This window comes from Euwallacea fornicatus, chromosome 34, assembly GCF_040115645.1.
Source record: "Euwallacea fornicatus isolate EFF26 chromosome 34, ASM4011564v1, whole genome shotgun sequence".
Taxonomy (NCBI): Eukaryota; Metazoa; Arthropoda; class Insecta; order Coleoptera; family Curculionidae; genus Euwallacea; species Euwallacea fornicatus.
The window spans coordinates 1,318,436-1,336,787 of record NC_089574.1 but is presented as its reverse complement, the minus strand read 5'-3'; the positions used below and the strand labels follow the sequence as shown (position 1 = coordinate 1,336,787).

General features: G+C 40.6%; 1 protein-coding gene across 6 annotated transcripts in view; it reads right to left on the bottom strand.

Annotated features, from left to right (window-relative positions):
• centrocortin (cerebellar degeneration-related protein 2-like) overlaps nt 1–18,352 on the bottom strand; it is a 72,603-nt gene that overhangs the window by 37,545 nt on the left and 16,706 nt on the right. For 2 of the 6 annotated variants that reach the window (XM_066299676.1, XM_066299678.1), the window contains exon 1: nt 9,643–9,976. The exons of 3 other annotated variants lie outside the window; for them this stretch is intronic. In XM_066299676.1, coding sequence (XP_066155773.1) covers nt 9,643–9,672 — 30 coding nt within the window. In that variant the 5' untranslated portion in view covers nt 9,673–9,976. Of the gene's footprint in view, nt 1–9,642; nt 9,977–12,480; nt 12,559–18,352 lie in introns of those variants that run through there. One more of the 6 variants, XM_066299680.1, reaches the window with a different exon arrangement.

The window sequence follows — 18,352 nt, the reverse complement described above, 5'->3', positions numbered from 1 at the left end:
CTGAAGGCTTCTGAAGACTCTTTTAGGTGCTCGGTGCACACGATTATTCGATAGAAAAAATCAGGAACCGTATTTGAAATTTTCTCATCACCTCATTTGCTGTATCGAACGACTGACATTTTGTAGGTACTGCTAAACGAATAACGCACCACTTGACTGCGTTCTGCAATTATCGGCAATGCAAATTATTATTTTATTCGATCACGAATCTACTCGTTTCAGCTGTTGTACTGAAATTGGAGCAGAAAATCGAACAATAGAACTTTGAATCTGTTATTATTTGATTTGTATTAATTACCTAATAACTGTACCGGGATTAAGTCGTTTGTGTTATAGACAGGTTTCATTTAAAATTGCTATGAATTTACCGTTACTATTACGACCATATATTAATTAGGAACGAATTACGAATGTCTCCTGACTTATATGGCACTCGAACAAAAGTCCATTGGTTGGTTCCAGTAGCGACGACATACCGAGGAAAAACTCGAAATCCGGTTCTGTCTCGTTGAATTTTGCCTAAATATCATGCAACTTTGCATTGTACACGTGACTCTTCATATGAATTAACATTCGAATAATTAAAAACGAATATCTGCGTATAACATTTGAGTATTTCGCTCGCGCAGCGTCTAAATGGAAATGATCTCTTCTCTGCCCTCCCGCCCTAGAAGTTCGCGGATCCTTCGTTGGAAGGTTCTCTTGAAAAAGATGGCTTGGAGAGGCTGCTTGAGACGCGTCCCACCCCCTGAAGCCCCCGAGAAAACTCGAGATACTCTCACGGATGTTGTGAGCATAATTTAAAATGGTGGTTTTTCATGCGCGAAGGGGTGTAACGAAAGCGAGGCGCAGCAATGACGCTCGAAAGTGTGGTTCCTACTGAGTACTGCAGCTGCGAGTACTCTTGCCCCATATCCTCGTGTCTGTGGCTCTCAATGCTTGCGAGATGCGCGTTCACAGACTTAAATTGTAATATATGAGGATGTTGCGCACAACTTCGACGCGCATCCTGCACGTTTCCTTTCACCCTATTGTGGAATAATTTTAATGTCTAAAAAACGAGTTTTGGGATCTTAGAGCTGATGTTTTCCCTTCGGAATACTCTCCAATAATTAAAATTCAAAATAAACTTATTAAAAACGTTTTCATACCGCGCGCAACAGGTATATTAGGCCAAATCAACCGGTGAGGAAATAAATTCAATGTTGGAATGGGTAACACACTACGTAAAAAATGCACACAGATAACATCATCAAACGAAAATAAACGCATTAAAATTTAAAAAGAGATTGGAGATAGCCAAGATTACGTTAAAAATGGGGAATTTCGTAAGTCGAACGCGTACTAACATGTCCTTGGTAATGGTCACAGAATCAAATGGGGCGACGCTAGCAACGTTACCAAGGAACTATCATCAAAGAAGCGTAAAATTAAAGAAAGCGCATATATTTTAATTAATAAAGATCAATATGTGGACTCTTGTTCAGTAAGCATGGATAATACTTAGTTACCTATGCTTGAGCAAGAGGTCAAACTCGGACACCTAAAAAGAAACTAAACACGAACTAATGCTACTTCGAGTAATTACCGACACAGGAGAGAAAATAGAAAAAAAGTCGAGTTAAATCAAGTATGTTGATCAAACACAAATCACTCACCTTTAATCAACGTTTTGGCATGATGTAATGACTCATGTGAAACAAACTGTAATTTTCAGCGATTGAGAAGGGGCATCTCAGGGTACCTCGCATATTTCACACATCTACACCTCTTGTACATCTTACTTCATCGTTAATTTAATTTTACGCACATTCCTATCAGTGCAGGACGCAAAATGTGAATTTCGGTACTCCTCCAGCTGCTTCACAGTTCAACATTGAAGAGATGAGATTTTCTTAATTGGGAGAGTGGCCGAAGGCGATAATTGAGAGAAACATTCGCGTCTTGATACAACATGAAAAACGAGTATTGTAAGGTGAGAAAATCATAAAAACTTTGAATCATCAAACGCCTAATTAGATTTCATCGCCACAATGGAAACTTTCTCAGCCTTAATGCGTTTTTCTAGTCTAAGCGACGGTACCGTACATATGATGTTAAATGTGCGTATGAGTAAAAAATAAAGCAAAAACGTCATAATAAAAAAATCTTTATCGGTATGTGTTAAGTAATCGGCATTGTTATAATAGCATAATAGCTTTCTTGTGCGATAATATGCAAGTCGGTGTGAAATGATATACTGTCCAGTGCGATGACCTGACTAATACTGAAAGCGCTGCGTTATGGCATGCTACAAGTTTTCGCATACACAAATGGATCATAAAAATTGGCAAAATCGGTGCCCCGTCCTGACTAGTCGAACATAACCCTGAATAGAAAATGTGTTTAACTTGGAACCATCATGTTAGTGTTAGCAAAGTAAATAATTAAGGAAATGGGCCAGTGATCGGTTTCGTATGTTCTCAATCTACTGTGCTTTCATTTCACAACTACCCACACAATTTAATTATTTCTTTACGTAAAGAAAAATCAGACTAAACTTAAAAAAAAAAATCAATTAAGCCACCAATGCGGACGTTTCAATATCAAAGTCCCTTTCGATATGGAATATTCACCCCCAATGAACGCGATTCAAAAATTTCTAATGGTACGTCCACCTCGAGGGGTGCAATTTTGCAAATCTTCAAAACCCCCATTGTAACGATGAAAAGAACGTTGAATGCGGTTGATTCGTTTTTCAACAAAAGCCAAAAATTAAAAAACGATTATTCAATTTTTTTAAAGTAAAGTTGGCTGGATGGTGGGGGATTGGGCCAATAGGGCAAGGAGCACAGGTTGGCGTCCTCGCGGTCGAATTTAAACGAATGAAGCTTAAGACATAAACCAGCGACTCAAAATGAAACTGCTGGAATGAAGCTCGACTTTCGGAGTTAACGGACGCTAGTGCAGAATAGCGAAAATGGAGTAATACTCAGCGACGGTCCCGGGGGGAACAAAGGATGTGTTGGGAAAAACCCAACATAAATCAGCGGCATCGCTGGGTTCCAATTAGGCCTTAAAGACAATTCCAATATGCATCTGCTGCATCGCACCCCGCGATGCAGCATTTACCCCTACGGGCCTAAACCCGGCCACGGTGATGGCACTGTCTCCTTGAGTTATCGCTCTTCCGATTTGTGGGAGGCACCAATGAGAATACCAAAGAAACCAGCGAGCCACATCTGGGCTTTGACCGTGGAGACCTTTGGGAAAAAGCTTCCCACGAACCAGGGGGTGGTGTCGGTTGGGATTGGTCAACGGCTTATCGTGGTGATCTCCCTCCAGCCCCACCGTCCCTGAGAGGCAAAAAATTCAACAGTTCTTAAAAGACAGTATCTCAAAACGAGTTTTCGCGAACGCTCTCTCTCCCGTTTTCTCGGACACTTCCCGATCCGTGAACGCGAAACTCTCTGTCTCAAATCTCTGTCTCATAACATTACTCAAAAACCAGTGTTCGCGAACGGAAACACCCTCTTGCTCTCAACTCTAACTCTATTACACCCTAAATATTCACGGTCGGTCGCTCAACTCTCTCTCTCCCGATTTCTTGGACCATTCCCGATCCGTGAACGCGAAACTCTCCGTCTCAAACCTCTGTTCCGTAACTTACATGTAAAACACCTCTCTAACCGTACACGTAAACCTTCTCAGATCTCGGGCAACCCAGTACCGACACTGTAAATCTGTAGTGTATGTAAAGTCGTAAAGCTGTAGCGCGTAAATTAGAGTGATATCTGTAGTGTGAAGTAAATTCATTAGTTCGTGCTACGGAGTCTGTTGTCCCAGAACCCTTGGACCCCATATACCTCAATTATCGAAGCAGCGTCTGGTCCTTCGAATCGTAACAACTCTCACCAGCGAAAGGGAGATACCCCCTCGGGTGCCTTGTGAGGCAGTCGATTCTGTTAGGCAGAGACTAAAAGCCCTTTGGCCGAAACAGGATGAAAAGGAAAGCATCTCTCAGTCTGAGACGAATTCTATATAAGCCGGCCCACAGGGCGCCAAACCGGGTACCTATGAAGATTTTCTTCTTCTAAAAGAAAGTTAGCGGAAGCCTGTGCAACAGAAGCGTCCGGAGAGGAATGGAATGTGATCAATAGAATGGCGAGAGACATTCTGCACGAGGAAGTATCTTTTTGGATGATGAATAAAATAAGGGACAATAAGGGAAGTGGAAAAGACATAGCTCCGAAACTCGGAAATAGGAACCCTCCACCAGATAGGGGGCCTGGAGGCGGGCCCGGGTGGAAATCGAGGCCAAGAGGTTAGAAGGGTTTTTTAGTTGCACAAGATTTCTGAGTCCCATAGACACAGGGCGTCAGGTCAGCCACGACTTGCGATACGTCAATGCGCATGTCCCTGACTTCTGTAGAAAAAAAATGTTATTTCAGGTTGGGCCTTAAACCCGACCCCGTCACAACACACTGAAACATCAATGGGGGTCATAAATTGACGATTTTTTTATATATTAAAGTGTTAGAAGTCAATCGATGAAAGATAATATTACCTCAACTAGAGAGTGAAAATGTAACGCCAAAGGAATTGTCACACGAGTTACAAAGAACTAAATTGTAAAAAATAATTTTTACCTATACAGGGTGCCTTAAAAACAAATCCCGTTAATGTACTCTAAATGGTATAAGTGCGGCATAATTTTATGTCTGAAATTAAGGAATGTAGGCCAATTTGACCGGAAATTTGGCGGTAATATTGGTGTCCACTCTAGTTCTATACCCACTAAAAACAATGCAGTTCACAGTTCGTTAGACGCAGACGTCTGAGATTTTTTTCGATAGCGGTACCCGATCGCAAAATATTCCGTCCACTACAGTAAATGGATCTACGAAAATTTGATTTTGATATTTTTAATTTATATACTGGAAGTGATGGTAAATAATAAACTCCGAGCCCAGGCCATTAGGACCTGAAAAAACGCCGGTACCTCCCGGAAGAAAAGGCAACTCTCCATAGACGTGCCCTCGTATTAGGGACAGAGCGGCACGCAGACGTCTCCCGAGCACTGCAGTATTTGCATATTCGAGTGTGTACCACTTTCAGTACTGACTCTGCCTTAGCACCATTGATAAAGAATTCTGCCTCAGTGCCCTATTGTCCTTTCATTGCCCAACACGCAATTTGCATTTGGTGGCAGGCACTGTCAACGAACGTGTGCGGTATCATCACAAAGCAGACATTGTCAGCGTACGCCTGCTTCAACGTGTCAGTCCCTCGGTGTGAAATCACTCCAACTGCCTGTTCATCAGGAAGCGCCACATGGGCTGGGACAAACGGCTCCTCTATAGGTACCCTTGACCCTGATTACTTTTCGGCGATGCAGAACGCGACTGCGATCAGAAGATGTCAGCGGGGCTCATCTTACCAAGGTCGTTGGGGTGCCGCGGGCCTATAAGGGAATCGCAAAGGCAATTTGTCGGTCCTTGCCTTCCGGAGGGCCGCTTCTACGTCAAAGAGGGGCACCGCTTCTTGTCGTAACAAGCCTTCTTTATTTTGTCCACTACTGCCCGAAAACCCGTCGTTTTTGTCGGCTTTTCCCTCCGGCATGCAAGCTGGCCTTTGCTGACGGTATTGCCCCAGAGTTTTCTTATTTATGCGCCTACGGACAATTTAATGGCTTCGTTGACCGCCACTCCCCAAGTCCAGTTTTGTTGCCCTGGCCGTCTCCCAAGAAGGGCGGCCAGGGCTGTCTTTTCAGCTAACGGAGCGTTTTCGCTTCGTGTTCCTCCCCGATATGTCTTTCCTGCTCGCAATAATTTGGCGAATTCTCGGGGTCGCAGAATTTGCTCCACCTAACCCTTCTGCCGCACCTTAATTGTCTCTCAAGTTCCCTACGGGCCTCAACACATCCATCGAACTGCTTCGCGTGAGTCCCGTTTGGTTGCCCGACTCTAGATTCCGCCCTAGGGTGGAAATAATAATGATAAAACGGGTCTTTATTTTCGTATAAATACACGTGGCCAATAAATATTCAGTTATACCTGCGTCGGAGTAACACTTGCGTACTACCAGAGTGTATGTGCTCAGACGCCGGTTAAAAGTACCTACGTTACGTAAAAGTCACACTTAAGCCCCGACGAGCTGCTCGTTAAGTTGGTGGTTTAAGTTTATGGTGTTTAAAAGTAAATTAGCTAATGAAGACACCAGAGGTAAACGCATTTCCGACTTTTCTTGTTCGACGACTATCAGACAACATTCGCCTACATTTTGAGCATTCACGGTTCCATCAATTTATTATTGCACTAACTAGCAAGTCACCAGCTTTCGCTTGTAATGGGCACTTGCAGACATTTCCAGGTCATCACTTATTGAACATTTTTATGAAACTCTAGAAAACGGCAATAAAACGGCAATTTTTTATGCGATCTAAGCACGACGAGCGCAATGAGTTTAAGCGATATCTAAATGTTCGGTAAAAAAGCTGAAAACTCATTAAATACTCGCACTAGTATGTTATAGGAGATTAGTGTTGAGAAAGTGTTTATGATTTGCCAATTTAATGATGCACTGCTCAAGGCGGGATGATTAGCTTTTGGAAGTCTCGGCTTTCTTTGGATGGTGCCACAAAGCGGGTACCGTTCTCGTTGTAGGGAATAGGTAAATGCTACGTAACTGCATTGGATCGGTGGCCAATTATTGTATTCCGGTAATCTGCAGTAATCAAGTGAATTTCGATTAAAAAATCTTGACCCAAAAATTAAAGCACTGTAAGCTAAAAGTAGACTGGCAGGTTGCAGCAGGTTTAGCGTATCTATTCAAACTTTCGTTGTGTAATACCGACTATTCAGCGGTTGTAAGTGTTGTGTAACCTCTAAATCGGGAATAAATTAAAAAGTACAAATTTAGTTACAAATTACTGGATTTTTTTCATTTGTGTAATATGTTTATTCCATGGGAATGCGTTTCTGATTGGAAAATATGGACGAATGAACGCATATTCATACGAACGTAATCAGATCAGTAACCACATAACCGTTGCTCAGGCCGATATCTCAGGACGGTTTTGCCGATTTTTTTTTGGTCCGAAAAAAGAGCTACAGGGTGATAAAAAAAAAACGCATTTTTTGTTTGTTTCGCTGCTCGGCGGAAGCTTTGGATCTGCCTTGAATGAAGCAAATTGCACCCAGATCCTTGCACAGTTCTGAATCAGCCACGTCGAGCGTTGCTGATTCGCTAATTCAGTCGCAGATCACGAAAGTTTTGTAGACAACGAATCACCTGGTATTGGTCATCTCGGTATGTTTTTGGCTCATTTTTGTTTGTTGGTCGAGAATAAGATATTCAACTTTTTTATCTGTTTGTTCAGATAACGTTGTTGCCTCGTATAGCGGACGCATCGCACGCGGTTTTAATCAGATGAACTAAATTTAAAAGTTTATTGACTAAGGAATCAGAGCGATAATTATTGATGAAACACAATGCATTTGCATATTATACAAGGCCGAGGAAAAACGTAATATACAAGGTGTCTCTAACAGGCCTATTCAGAAGTATTTCGCAGATTTTTGAGGTGGAAAAATGACGATTTAACTCGATTTATCCTAGGCCAAAAGCGGAGAGCTTTAAAAATGGAGGAGGACAAAGTAGAAATGAAAAAAACATTAAAAATTAACTACTCCGTTTGTAATGGCACTATCTGGACACAATGACGCATGGGGGGCTTTTTAGGTGCAAGAAATCACGACCCATTTGCATTTTCGATGCACATTTTAGGGCGCCGCCAGCGCTGAGCGAACTCTATTTGAAGGGGCGTAAGTTTTTTAACATCCGGTATAAAATTTGTTTACGACCAATTTTGAGTTTTCCTACATGTTGCATGAAAAAAAGTATCTTGGTGCAGGTCCCTACGGGCGTTCCACCTTGAGACATTTGAAGCGAAGAGTTCACAGCATGTCGCGAAAAATAATTTTAGAGTACATTCGTACAATACAACAAGCTAAATAACAGAAAATGGGTATAGTCAAAGAAGATATTATTATTAAAAAACAATAATGAGAACTGAAAATCGATTGAATATTTTGATTTCAAACGGGTACTGACTTCTCGTCCCTACACACCCCCCGATGCGGCACCTTGTTGAAGTAGTACCGTTACAAACGAAGTAATTATTTTTCTATCGGTTTCATTTTCACTATGACGTCTTGCATTGTACATTGGCGGACCAAGGCGAATTTGGTTAAATCGTCACGGTTTCATCTAGAAAATTTGCGTCAGCACTTTGTGTAGATCTTTTAGAGACGCCGTGTATGATTTTTAATCATGCGTTAATGCATGTGTGAAAAAATTAGTTTAATTATAGATTGGCCTACAAAACTAACTTAAGAGGAAGAGGTCTCTTGGAGACTTTTTAGATAATAAATCTAGGCTAAGTCGTTGAAGAAATAGCGCCTTGAAAAGTACATAAAATTGCCCCGTAGTGAACGACCGAAACTAGGAAAAATCGCTGAAGCACAACTTGATAGGTCCACTCAGGTTAAATATACTGGCGAGCATAAAATTCGGGTCACTTTAGTATTTTCGAAATTTTTGCCTTCCTAACTTCCAAAAAAATAAAAAAGGATAGCCTTTATCGATTCTGAAGTTCTTTAACCTTGTTAAGGGTAAATGGTGAAAAAAACACGATCCTGTACCCAAATAACCGATGTATTGTACAGGTGTCCATTACCCAAGCACTGTAACATTTTTGAACACAATTTTGTGCTCAACTCATAACGACATTAATATCGCGTATTTCCCCCTCTAGCGTTTATGACAGCCTGCAAGCGTCGGGGCATGCCTTCCATGAGGTTGCGAATAACATCCTGGGGTAGGTTTTCCCCTATTTCCTGAAGAAATTCTCGCAATTCCCTAGCCGTTCTCGGAGCGGGTACGCGACTGCGAAGACGTCTTCCCATCTCGTCCCAAACATGTTCTATGGGATTTATATATCACTTCTCTTTCAATACATTTATATTTGAAAATTTCGAAGTGACCCGAATTTCACGCTCGCCAGTGTATATTATCTTCCAAAGTACAGGGGGCAAGTCACAAAAGCGGGGCCGCAGTAATTTCTTAAACTAACGCCTTGCGACCCTTCCTCCTTGTCAATTATAGCTCGTCCTGGGAGTGCAAAGTATAACACTTGTAAGAGTCATTAAGGCCTGCTTTTAATCCCGGAAATTTTCCGAGATCGGGCTCAGAAGATCTTGCATTGAAACGCTCATAAAATAGACATTTCGGCAGCGAGTCGCGTCGTTCACATTGTGACTCACCTCGTATTACCAGTTGTGCCCAGGAACTCGGCTCGCTAAATGAGCTGCCGAGTCATTTATTTAATCACGTTCAAAGTATATTAATATAAGTAAGTAATGCAAATAAACCATTAAAGTAGTTTAATTATTGCTGAATTTTATAACCAACGCATATTATTGCATAATAAACGCCCGAGGCGGTGTGGTGATGCCTTTCTGGTGGTGCCCCATGGCAACGCACAGATCAACATCGATTGATTGTTTGGTATGCGTGGAGAAAAATGACCCGGATTTCGTAGGATAATGCTCAATTTTACGTGGTTTGTTAGTTGTCGCCTCAGATCGTTCATTTCCTTACCTTCGAGCATTCTACTCCTTTCGAAATCATCACGGCTCACGTCCGTTAATCCTTTCAGAGTGTCCATCCTAGCAAGGAGAAAATTTCTCAAATCTACAACTTTTTCGCGAAAAATCTACATGCCATGGCGTTCTCACGGCGCACTGGACCAGGGCTTTGCGGTTTTGCTTTGGTAATTGTGCAAATGAAGGCGCACAATAAAAACCGTTTGCAGTTGAATGGTTAAAAAGTGCGGTCGACGCGGCGGAATCCCACTAAATATGATTAATCAAGTGAGCAAAAGCGGTTTGACGACAATCAAATGACCACAGCTGATCCGCGGCTATTACGATTCGCGTAGTGCGTCACGTAATAATTGTTTTCGGCGTCGCGACGCGGCGCCGGCGTCAGAAGGGGCAAATCTCGGCACGCGATTGGTCAGTCGGGGATGGGGTTGGAAACGATGTTGCCGCAGTTGGCAGTCGGTATCGGCAATTCGTTTCAAAGTTCGAACGAGGAATAGATCTCCGGTTCGAGTAACGGTGCAAGATTGTGCATAGAGGGCGGCAGGTCTCTGTCGGAAGAGCATTTCGCTCCAATACGGACATCGATTTGGGGCATAAGTGCTGCTGCGTCGCCATCTCGCACTAAATTAATAAAATAACTAAGTAAACTAACTACTGATCGAACTAAAAAAGAACTTCCAACCGAGACGGGAACATACGGGGCGTTTCATAAACATACCGGCGACATTAACCTTTCGCTGGTAACGTACGGTCTGTGAGACCGGCAAGTACGTGTATTCACCCTACCAGTACCTTTGCATATCAGAACCCTCTGTTCCTCACGAAAACTCAGCCTCAGCTCAAAAAATGCTCTCGCCAAACACACGATAATAGTCTGGGGTACCGACGTTCCAGTTGGCGTTGTACGGGGTATCCCAAACGCCATGGGATACCATTGCTACCTCTTAAACGCTAAGAACCACGAGGTCAGTTAAATTAGAGAAAACGTATCAAACTTGGGACTTAACGAATATTCGAAACAGTGTTACCAACTTTTTTTAGTTTCCGAGACATTGGGAAAAATGTGAAAAATGCCAAATTTTAATTTTCATAATGACTCAAAAACTAAAAATATTTAAAAAAAAATGTTCATACAAAAATTTGGAACTTTTTTGGGCCCTCGACGGGTGCGATTTTCGAAACGTTATAGTTGGCTTAGTTTTCGAAAAAAAAACATATACAACTTGTATAATCTTAATTCACTCAAATTTTAAACAATCTCGAAACTAAGGCATAGCGCATGACAAGACCATCTTTTTAAGTCGGTCTCACAGTCCGATGAAACCATTTATGTCAAAATTGATCACGTTACCGGTAGAAAGTTAAAGCTTATAAATAGCTGCTGGAGTTGCAGGATCGCAGTACTTCCGCACAAAAACGTGAATCCGGTACTTCTTGTCAAAGTTGTCAACACGAAGGTCACGGTGACGTCTGCAGAGCAAAATTTCAAAATGGTTTCGGTGGACGTGAGGGACATTTTATTTCCAACGTCAATGCAATCGATGGGTCCGATGCTAGTGAGGTTGGTAACATACCATCAGTCACGAGGTTCAAGACACGAATTTGAGAAAGGCTGAATTTGGGCCTCTATCTAAGTTGCGATTTAATCCCGGTTGGTTGTACGTACGTAACAGGATAACGATAATCGGGTTTTATTTATACAGGGTGTTTCATGAAAATGTCGACAGAGGACGTAGAGCTGATAAAAACACATATTTAGATCTCACAAAGCTAGGTCCGAAACCGCTTCGTTTCTAAGATACAGAATGTTTATTTTATTGTTTTGTTATTTTTTAAATATTTCAAAAATAATTTGGGATAAGAACATGGAATTAGGGACACGCCATGGCGTAATAAATGTGCATGTTCGAGAGTAGGCAGAATATTTCCACTTCCACCAGAAGCATCAGTGCGACCATTCAATGGGATGTGTTTAGTAAAAAAAGGGGACGCCACTGATTTTTTTTTTAAATACGAATATATTTTTTTCAATATTCCACCAATTCTGAATAAAAAAAAGACCTCTTAGTGTTTTATTGCTCAAGTAGCCCTTTTCAAAACGAAAAATAACTTCTTATTCATGTGTTTAAAAAAACCGGAATAGATTTCCAAGTGCGATTTCAAAAAATGTCTTTAGGAGAAATTGAATTAATATTCTTGTACTAGAGCTAGAGGACATGAAGACAAACATGTGTGAAATAATACTCTTCTTCCAAATTATGGTTCCGTTAAATTCTGCGTCATTCACATGTATAGAAATGTTGGATAGCCGCGCGGACGCCACTGGTGTCAGTGGAAATATTGCGCGTACACTTGCCCATTTATCCCGCCGCAGAATGTCCCTAATTCTATATTCTTATATCGAAACTGTTTTGAAATATTTACAAAAAATATAATATAAAAAGAAAAAAGGAATTAAACATTCTGTATCTCGGAAACGACGCGATTTCGGACCTAACTTTATTTGTTATGTAACTTATTTATTTTTATGAGCTCGACATTCTCTGAAATTTTATCGGTATGTTCATGAAGCACCCTGTGTATACGTTGATGAAGTAATGTCGAGAGGACCAATGGCTGGAAACGTCCCGAGAAAGCAAATACGAAATCATCGGAAAATTATAATGGCAAAAATAAAGGAACAATCACAGCACAAAAAGAGCAAATACCTTTGATTCAATGAACAAAGGTGGAATAACACACAAGCAACCCATGTAAACTGTAGAAGATTGGCAAGTTTATTTATGGACCTTAATAAGGCATTTAACAGGGTTTGGCACAGTGGTCTACTTACTGGTAGTAATATCAACTTCGTTTGATCTTCACAGAGGTCAAAACGCACAAAAATGGACAGGCAAAATAGAATGATATAAATTACGATGGCTTCCATGAACATAGTGCGATTTATTATCTTCTCTTGGCTAATCCTTGCCATCTAAGATTTTTTAAATTTCAACTTGGCAACGCCCGAAGGAAAAGCACCTTGAATCGATCAGTATCCGATTAGAACTAAACAGCCATTCATTCCCCCGAATCATGAATCCCATGAGGAAACTGATGAGAATGTGTATTTTAAATATCAAAATCGAAAAAAGTCGAATACTAAAATAACCAGGAGCGGAGTTATCCTACATCGCGATTAAAAACGAACGACCTCATACTGGGTGATCGTTAACATTGTACGGGGCGATGGAAAAAATCACTCGTACGCATGAAATTTAATTTCTAATATGGAGGTGCTTGCGTGAATGTTTAGACATGTTAAGAAAGTGCTGAGAGAATTTCCGCAAAATTTCATGGGCGATCAAGTAAAAAAAGAAGGAGGACGTTGAACAAGTCGGAATTATGAATTTCCCTACTTACCGGCTTAGTCAGGGGTGGGTGCGTGCAAAGACGATACGTCTACAATGTAGAGAATATATAGAAAGACGTATGCACAAATCACGCATGTGCGGGTTTCCCCTAAAACCCTCAAAAGAGCGGAACAAGAGAAGAAAATAAAAATGGCTTGTGGTTTCCATTTTCCTTTTTTGATTCAGATGCGCGCAGTAAGACGTATGAGCGGGAAATGATCATTTTATGTTTTTTTAGATGAGACGTAAAAACTAATATTTTCAGTCTCCTTAAATCAGGATATATCCGCTTAATACTTCGCCATTTAAGGTGTCGCACACCCGTTCACTTTTACTTCAATCTAGTCACAGGTCGTCCTACCATCAGGAGTTATTTTGTAACAGTATTTATTAAGAACATAATGGTATTGATCTTTTGGTATTTAACTTCCTATGTAATTCCGTTGCGATTAAATTGTGCTTGCCACTATAGATACACATCATTAACCAATTATAATTCTTTAAACTTTCAATTTTTCTTGTAAAGTGTAGCACAAACTTTTCACAATCGTTAAACGAAGAGCTGTAAATTGATGGATCGAGTGTTTGTCTATCTACTCACTGAAATGAGATATTTAAGCAGACTTTTTTTCTGAAACGATTTTACGCTTGATTCTTCGATGATATCAGGCGATGACCGTTTATTCGATGATACATGGCAATTTCAATCATTTTTTTTCCTCAGAACAGAGAATTAAGAAAAAATGGAAGAGGAGGAGAGGAGGGAGGTGAAATTGTTCCAAGAGGCTTCAATTCGATATTAAGGATCTTAGAGGGAAATTCTTCCGTTGGAGAGAATGCCCCAGGAGCACATCATCTCCTTTCAAAAAAGCTCTTTCGAAGCTTCTTTCGCTTTTTTTGTACGAAAATGCGTGCGCACGGGACCGCATAGAATGGACTTTCTGATCTGAAGAAGCAATCTACTTTGCGAAGAAAAAGTCCTGTTATCACTTTTCGTGACGAATACAATCGACGTGATTTAGTAATAATGCGAATTACAACCTTTCTCAAATCTAAAATTCGCTCGCTCTCCTTTTTGCTTCTACACGGGAGGGTCATCTGTTTTAATCGCAATTCCATTTGTCAAACTTTCGATAAACTGACGAACAGATTTGTTGCTCAAGTAGCAATTTTGCGAGTGTAACAGTTATTCGATTAAATTTCGATCTCACTCTGGGCACCTGTCGAACTGCGGAGCCTGCATCGTAAAATAGGTAAGGTCAAGATCATCTGCAAGACGGGGATCGACAACTCTTTAATTTGTTAGTGATAGATATGAGGGACACAAGCACCATTTTGACCCTTCGTCCTTACCAAGAGCTCATCAGTTGAGTTCACGTCCGAACGCGGAAGAAACTAAGAACACCTTCCATTCAGAGTGTTAATTTCGTTTCCATTAGTTGGCACGTTCAGATTCATAATAAGTCGAACGCGAGTTCGACCTCGGCTGAGGCCCCTAGCAAGATATTTCCCGCGGTCGGATGGAAACTGGCATTTGCTCAAGTTCCATTTAGAGCCCCAATCCCGAAGTCTCTGCAGCATTTGCAGCAGACAGTGATGACGTTCTTGAAGAACCAAACCCATAACAAGTATATCGTCTAAGTGGATCACTACACTTTTGACTTCCAGAAGTCACCGCTCCATCTACGGCGCGGTGAAAACGTGGTGATAACGTGCGTTGAAAATGTTGTGTTAATGTTTGTTGAAAATGTTACACCGTGCATTGATAATGCACCGTTTCACGTAAATCACACGTGCGGGTTTTCAGTACGCATCGGTGGAAAGTGACAGGTCGAAATGTCGACTTCCTGAGAATTTTTACATGATGTTCTCCATTAGGAGAACTGAATATTCATCAGCAAAGGAACAATAGTTGAAAAAAAAAGTAACGCGGCTCGCAACGACTTTGAGAGCAATCCGTTCTCATGACTCAGCAAAAATTATGGTAACATAAATGTGCACAAAACCATGTAGCTCAGCCTCCCAGAACTCTTGGGCAGCCAACGGTGCCGAGTGATAGGAGCAAGATCGTGGTACTGAGCTGGGCTTAAGTGATAAATCGACTTGAACTTTGTTACTTGTTTTGGGTATTGGTGCTGCAAATGATCTCTCCTCGACGAGATAACACTAACTTTGGTCCACCGAATAATATTTCCAGAGCTGTCCCATCAAGCAGATTTGCTTTAGATGCCAAAACATGGACCGGCTCTTATGCCGAATTTCGAAAACGCATTTATTGGGTTGTTCGATAATTAATGTCGTTTTATTCTCATAGATGGCTTAATTTATACATAGTGATCTCGTCGCTTATATTGTCATATGCCACTTTAAAGGTTATGTTTCAGACTTTTTTCGATCGAAAATCGAACGTGATTAGTAAACAAGAAGTTGTTTAAAATTTAAGTTGAAGATGGACAATCATGGTAAGCATTATGGACACATTTTATTATTTCACTTTCGAAAGGGCAAAAACGCACTACAAGCTCAGAAGAAATTGCGTGAAGTTTGTGGTGAGAACTGCCTTACTGAACGCCAGTGGCAGCGTTGGTTTTCTCGCTTTCGTTCCGGAAATTTTAATGTCCAAGACGCACCACACGCTGGACGCCCAATCGCCACTGATAACGATAAAATGAAGGCCTTAATCGAAGCTAATCGGCGTATGACAACTCGAGAGATGGCAGAAAAGTTGAACATATCGAATTCAGCCGTTTCTCTGCATTTAAAAAAGCTTGGGGACGTCAGCAAATTGGATGTTTGGGATCCTCACGAATTGAAGGAAATTCACCTCACCCAACGCATTAACGTATGCGATTCTTTGCTGAATCGTAACCAAAACGATCCACTTCTAAAAAGAGTCATAACGGGTGATGAAGAATGGATTGTCTAGGATAACGTAGTCCGAAAACGATCATGGACCAAACAAGATAAACCTGCGCAATCGACGTCCAAAGCCAATATTTGTCGAAAGAAGATTTTGCTATCTGCGTGGTGGGACTACATGGGTATTCTCTATTTTGAACTGCTTCCGAGGAACCAAAGTATTGATTCGAATGTTTACTGTCGTCAGCTATCGAAATTGAACGAAGAAATCAAAAGAAAACGTCCTGGACTCGCCAATCGCAAAGGGGTACTGTTCCATCATGATAACGCTAGACCCCATAAGTCTTTAACAACGCGTCAAAAGTTATTGGAACTAAATTGGGAACTGATACCTCGTCCACCATACAGCCCTGACTTGGCGCCATCAGATTATTACTAGTTTCGTTCTCTTCAAAATCATTTGAATGGTAAAAATTTCGATTCTGATCTCGCCGTTAAAAATGAGTTAAATCGATTTTTTACTTCTAAATATTCGAGGCTTTTTCGAACGCGGAATTTTCCAGACTTGCCGAAAGATGGCGAAAGGTCATCCACCAAGATGGCCACTACATCGTTGATTAATATTTATTATAAATAAAGTATGTTCACTTTGAAAAAACATAAAAAAATACGACATTAATTATCGAACAACCCAATAGGTCACCTAAAAGAGTGACAGCAGCAATTCCTCCAGCACTTTTCTATGGTGACCCTACGGGTTCCCAGATAGGAATTCCTAGTTTTGACGAGGTTGTGTGTTCAACGCTAAACATGTCGACATCCGTATCGATCTGCATCTTGATGACTATGTGATTTTCCTTGATAGCAGTCATCGGCAAACGGCAACCGCGTGCTATCTACGGCAAATGTGTTACGTAATAACAATGATGACTGACAGTTGAAAAAGACGGCCGTATGAACCTAGTGTGCACCGGTACAGGTTCCCGAACGAGCCATTAATCCGGAAGCACCGTAGTATTCGCCAGTTTTTCTGAATGGGGCTTATGTATATTTGCTGCGGATGTCTTGAAATGTAGCATTTTCATTTTTACCTTACGTCGACACTGCTGATGGGTCAGTTCGGTCAGCCCGGTAATCGGTGGTCTGTCAAGTTCAAACTTGGTGCTATACTTTTACTCATTAGCTCACAAAGTAGGCATAAACAGGTTGAATACATTCACGAGATGGTGAGAGAGATTGAATGTCTGGTTTTTGTTGGGCGTGGAAAAACTTGTCCACGAAAGTATTGAAATTATTGTAATTTTTTTTTTTTTTAATCAAAACAGGAGTTCCAAAATGTCTTCAGGAATTATTACCTGCTTCAGGTTTTATGAACGATTATCCTGCTATTCAAAAATACGCCAGTTAATAGGTAGTTTACTTTCTAATACGCATAAATTTCACTGCAAATTCAGCTTCTGAAAAGGAAACACATATTAAAAATCGAAAAAGGAATTGTTTCAGTCAATATCCATCGTATTATTCCGGTGTGGTAACATAGACAATTCGTTGATTGACCAAAAACCGGATGATTGAATGTCTAATCACCGGTTAAATATCTATTTCATCTCATAACGACCAAATCCTTTCAGTAGATTATTACCAACAAGAATGAAACGTTCACTTTCTATCTGTCTAAGAAAAAAGTACCTGATAACTTAGCTATTGGATATCACCATGTAGGAATGGGTTTATCTCCATTTTTATCTTATACCGAGCTAAAGGATACCTATATGCGGTAACTAGCTGTTTGCCTACCCACACCTATTATTTATTTGATATAATTTGTTAATAACTTTCTACTTAAAAAGTGTTGAAGGAATTGGTTATCCGATCATAATGAAATTGACATGAAAAGTGGAAATTTCATCAGTGTTGAGCAATTTCACTTTTTTAATCGTCTAACGAAACCGATGCATTGATCAGTTTTTAATGAGGTATTGAATGATTTTTACAAAAAATACCGCAATATCCGGGTTCAAAGATTCACAAAACGAAGTTAATCTTCAGTTAAGCTGAAATTCTTGCCAACGTGGGTGGAGAGAGGTTACTCAAATGGCGCCTAATGTAAAATCCAGCTTAGAACAATTAAATATTGTTAAAAAAAGACCTAAACAGCAATCTAAGGATGCGGTAGTAAAGGAAACGTTGCGAAGTTCGGTGAAAACCCTAGTGCGCAAACTCTCCGGATGACTGAGATAGATGAATAGATCTGGAGGAGGAAGAATCGGAATATACAAAAAAGACAAATTATGAAAAAAACGTAATTATAGAAATTACATATAATATTTCGTGCTAGGAGCTTTGAAGACTTTCATTTTTTTCACGATTTGCAAAAGCATTAACAGTTTGCGTAATACCATAGTATGTAATTTAAAGTTGCTAATTAATAATATTGATTATATTAAGAATATT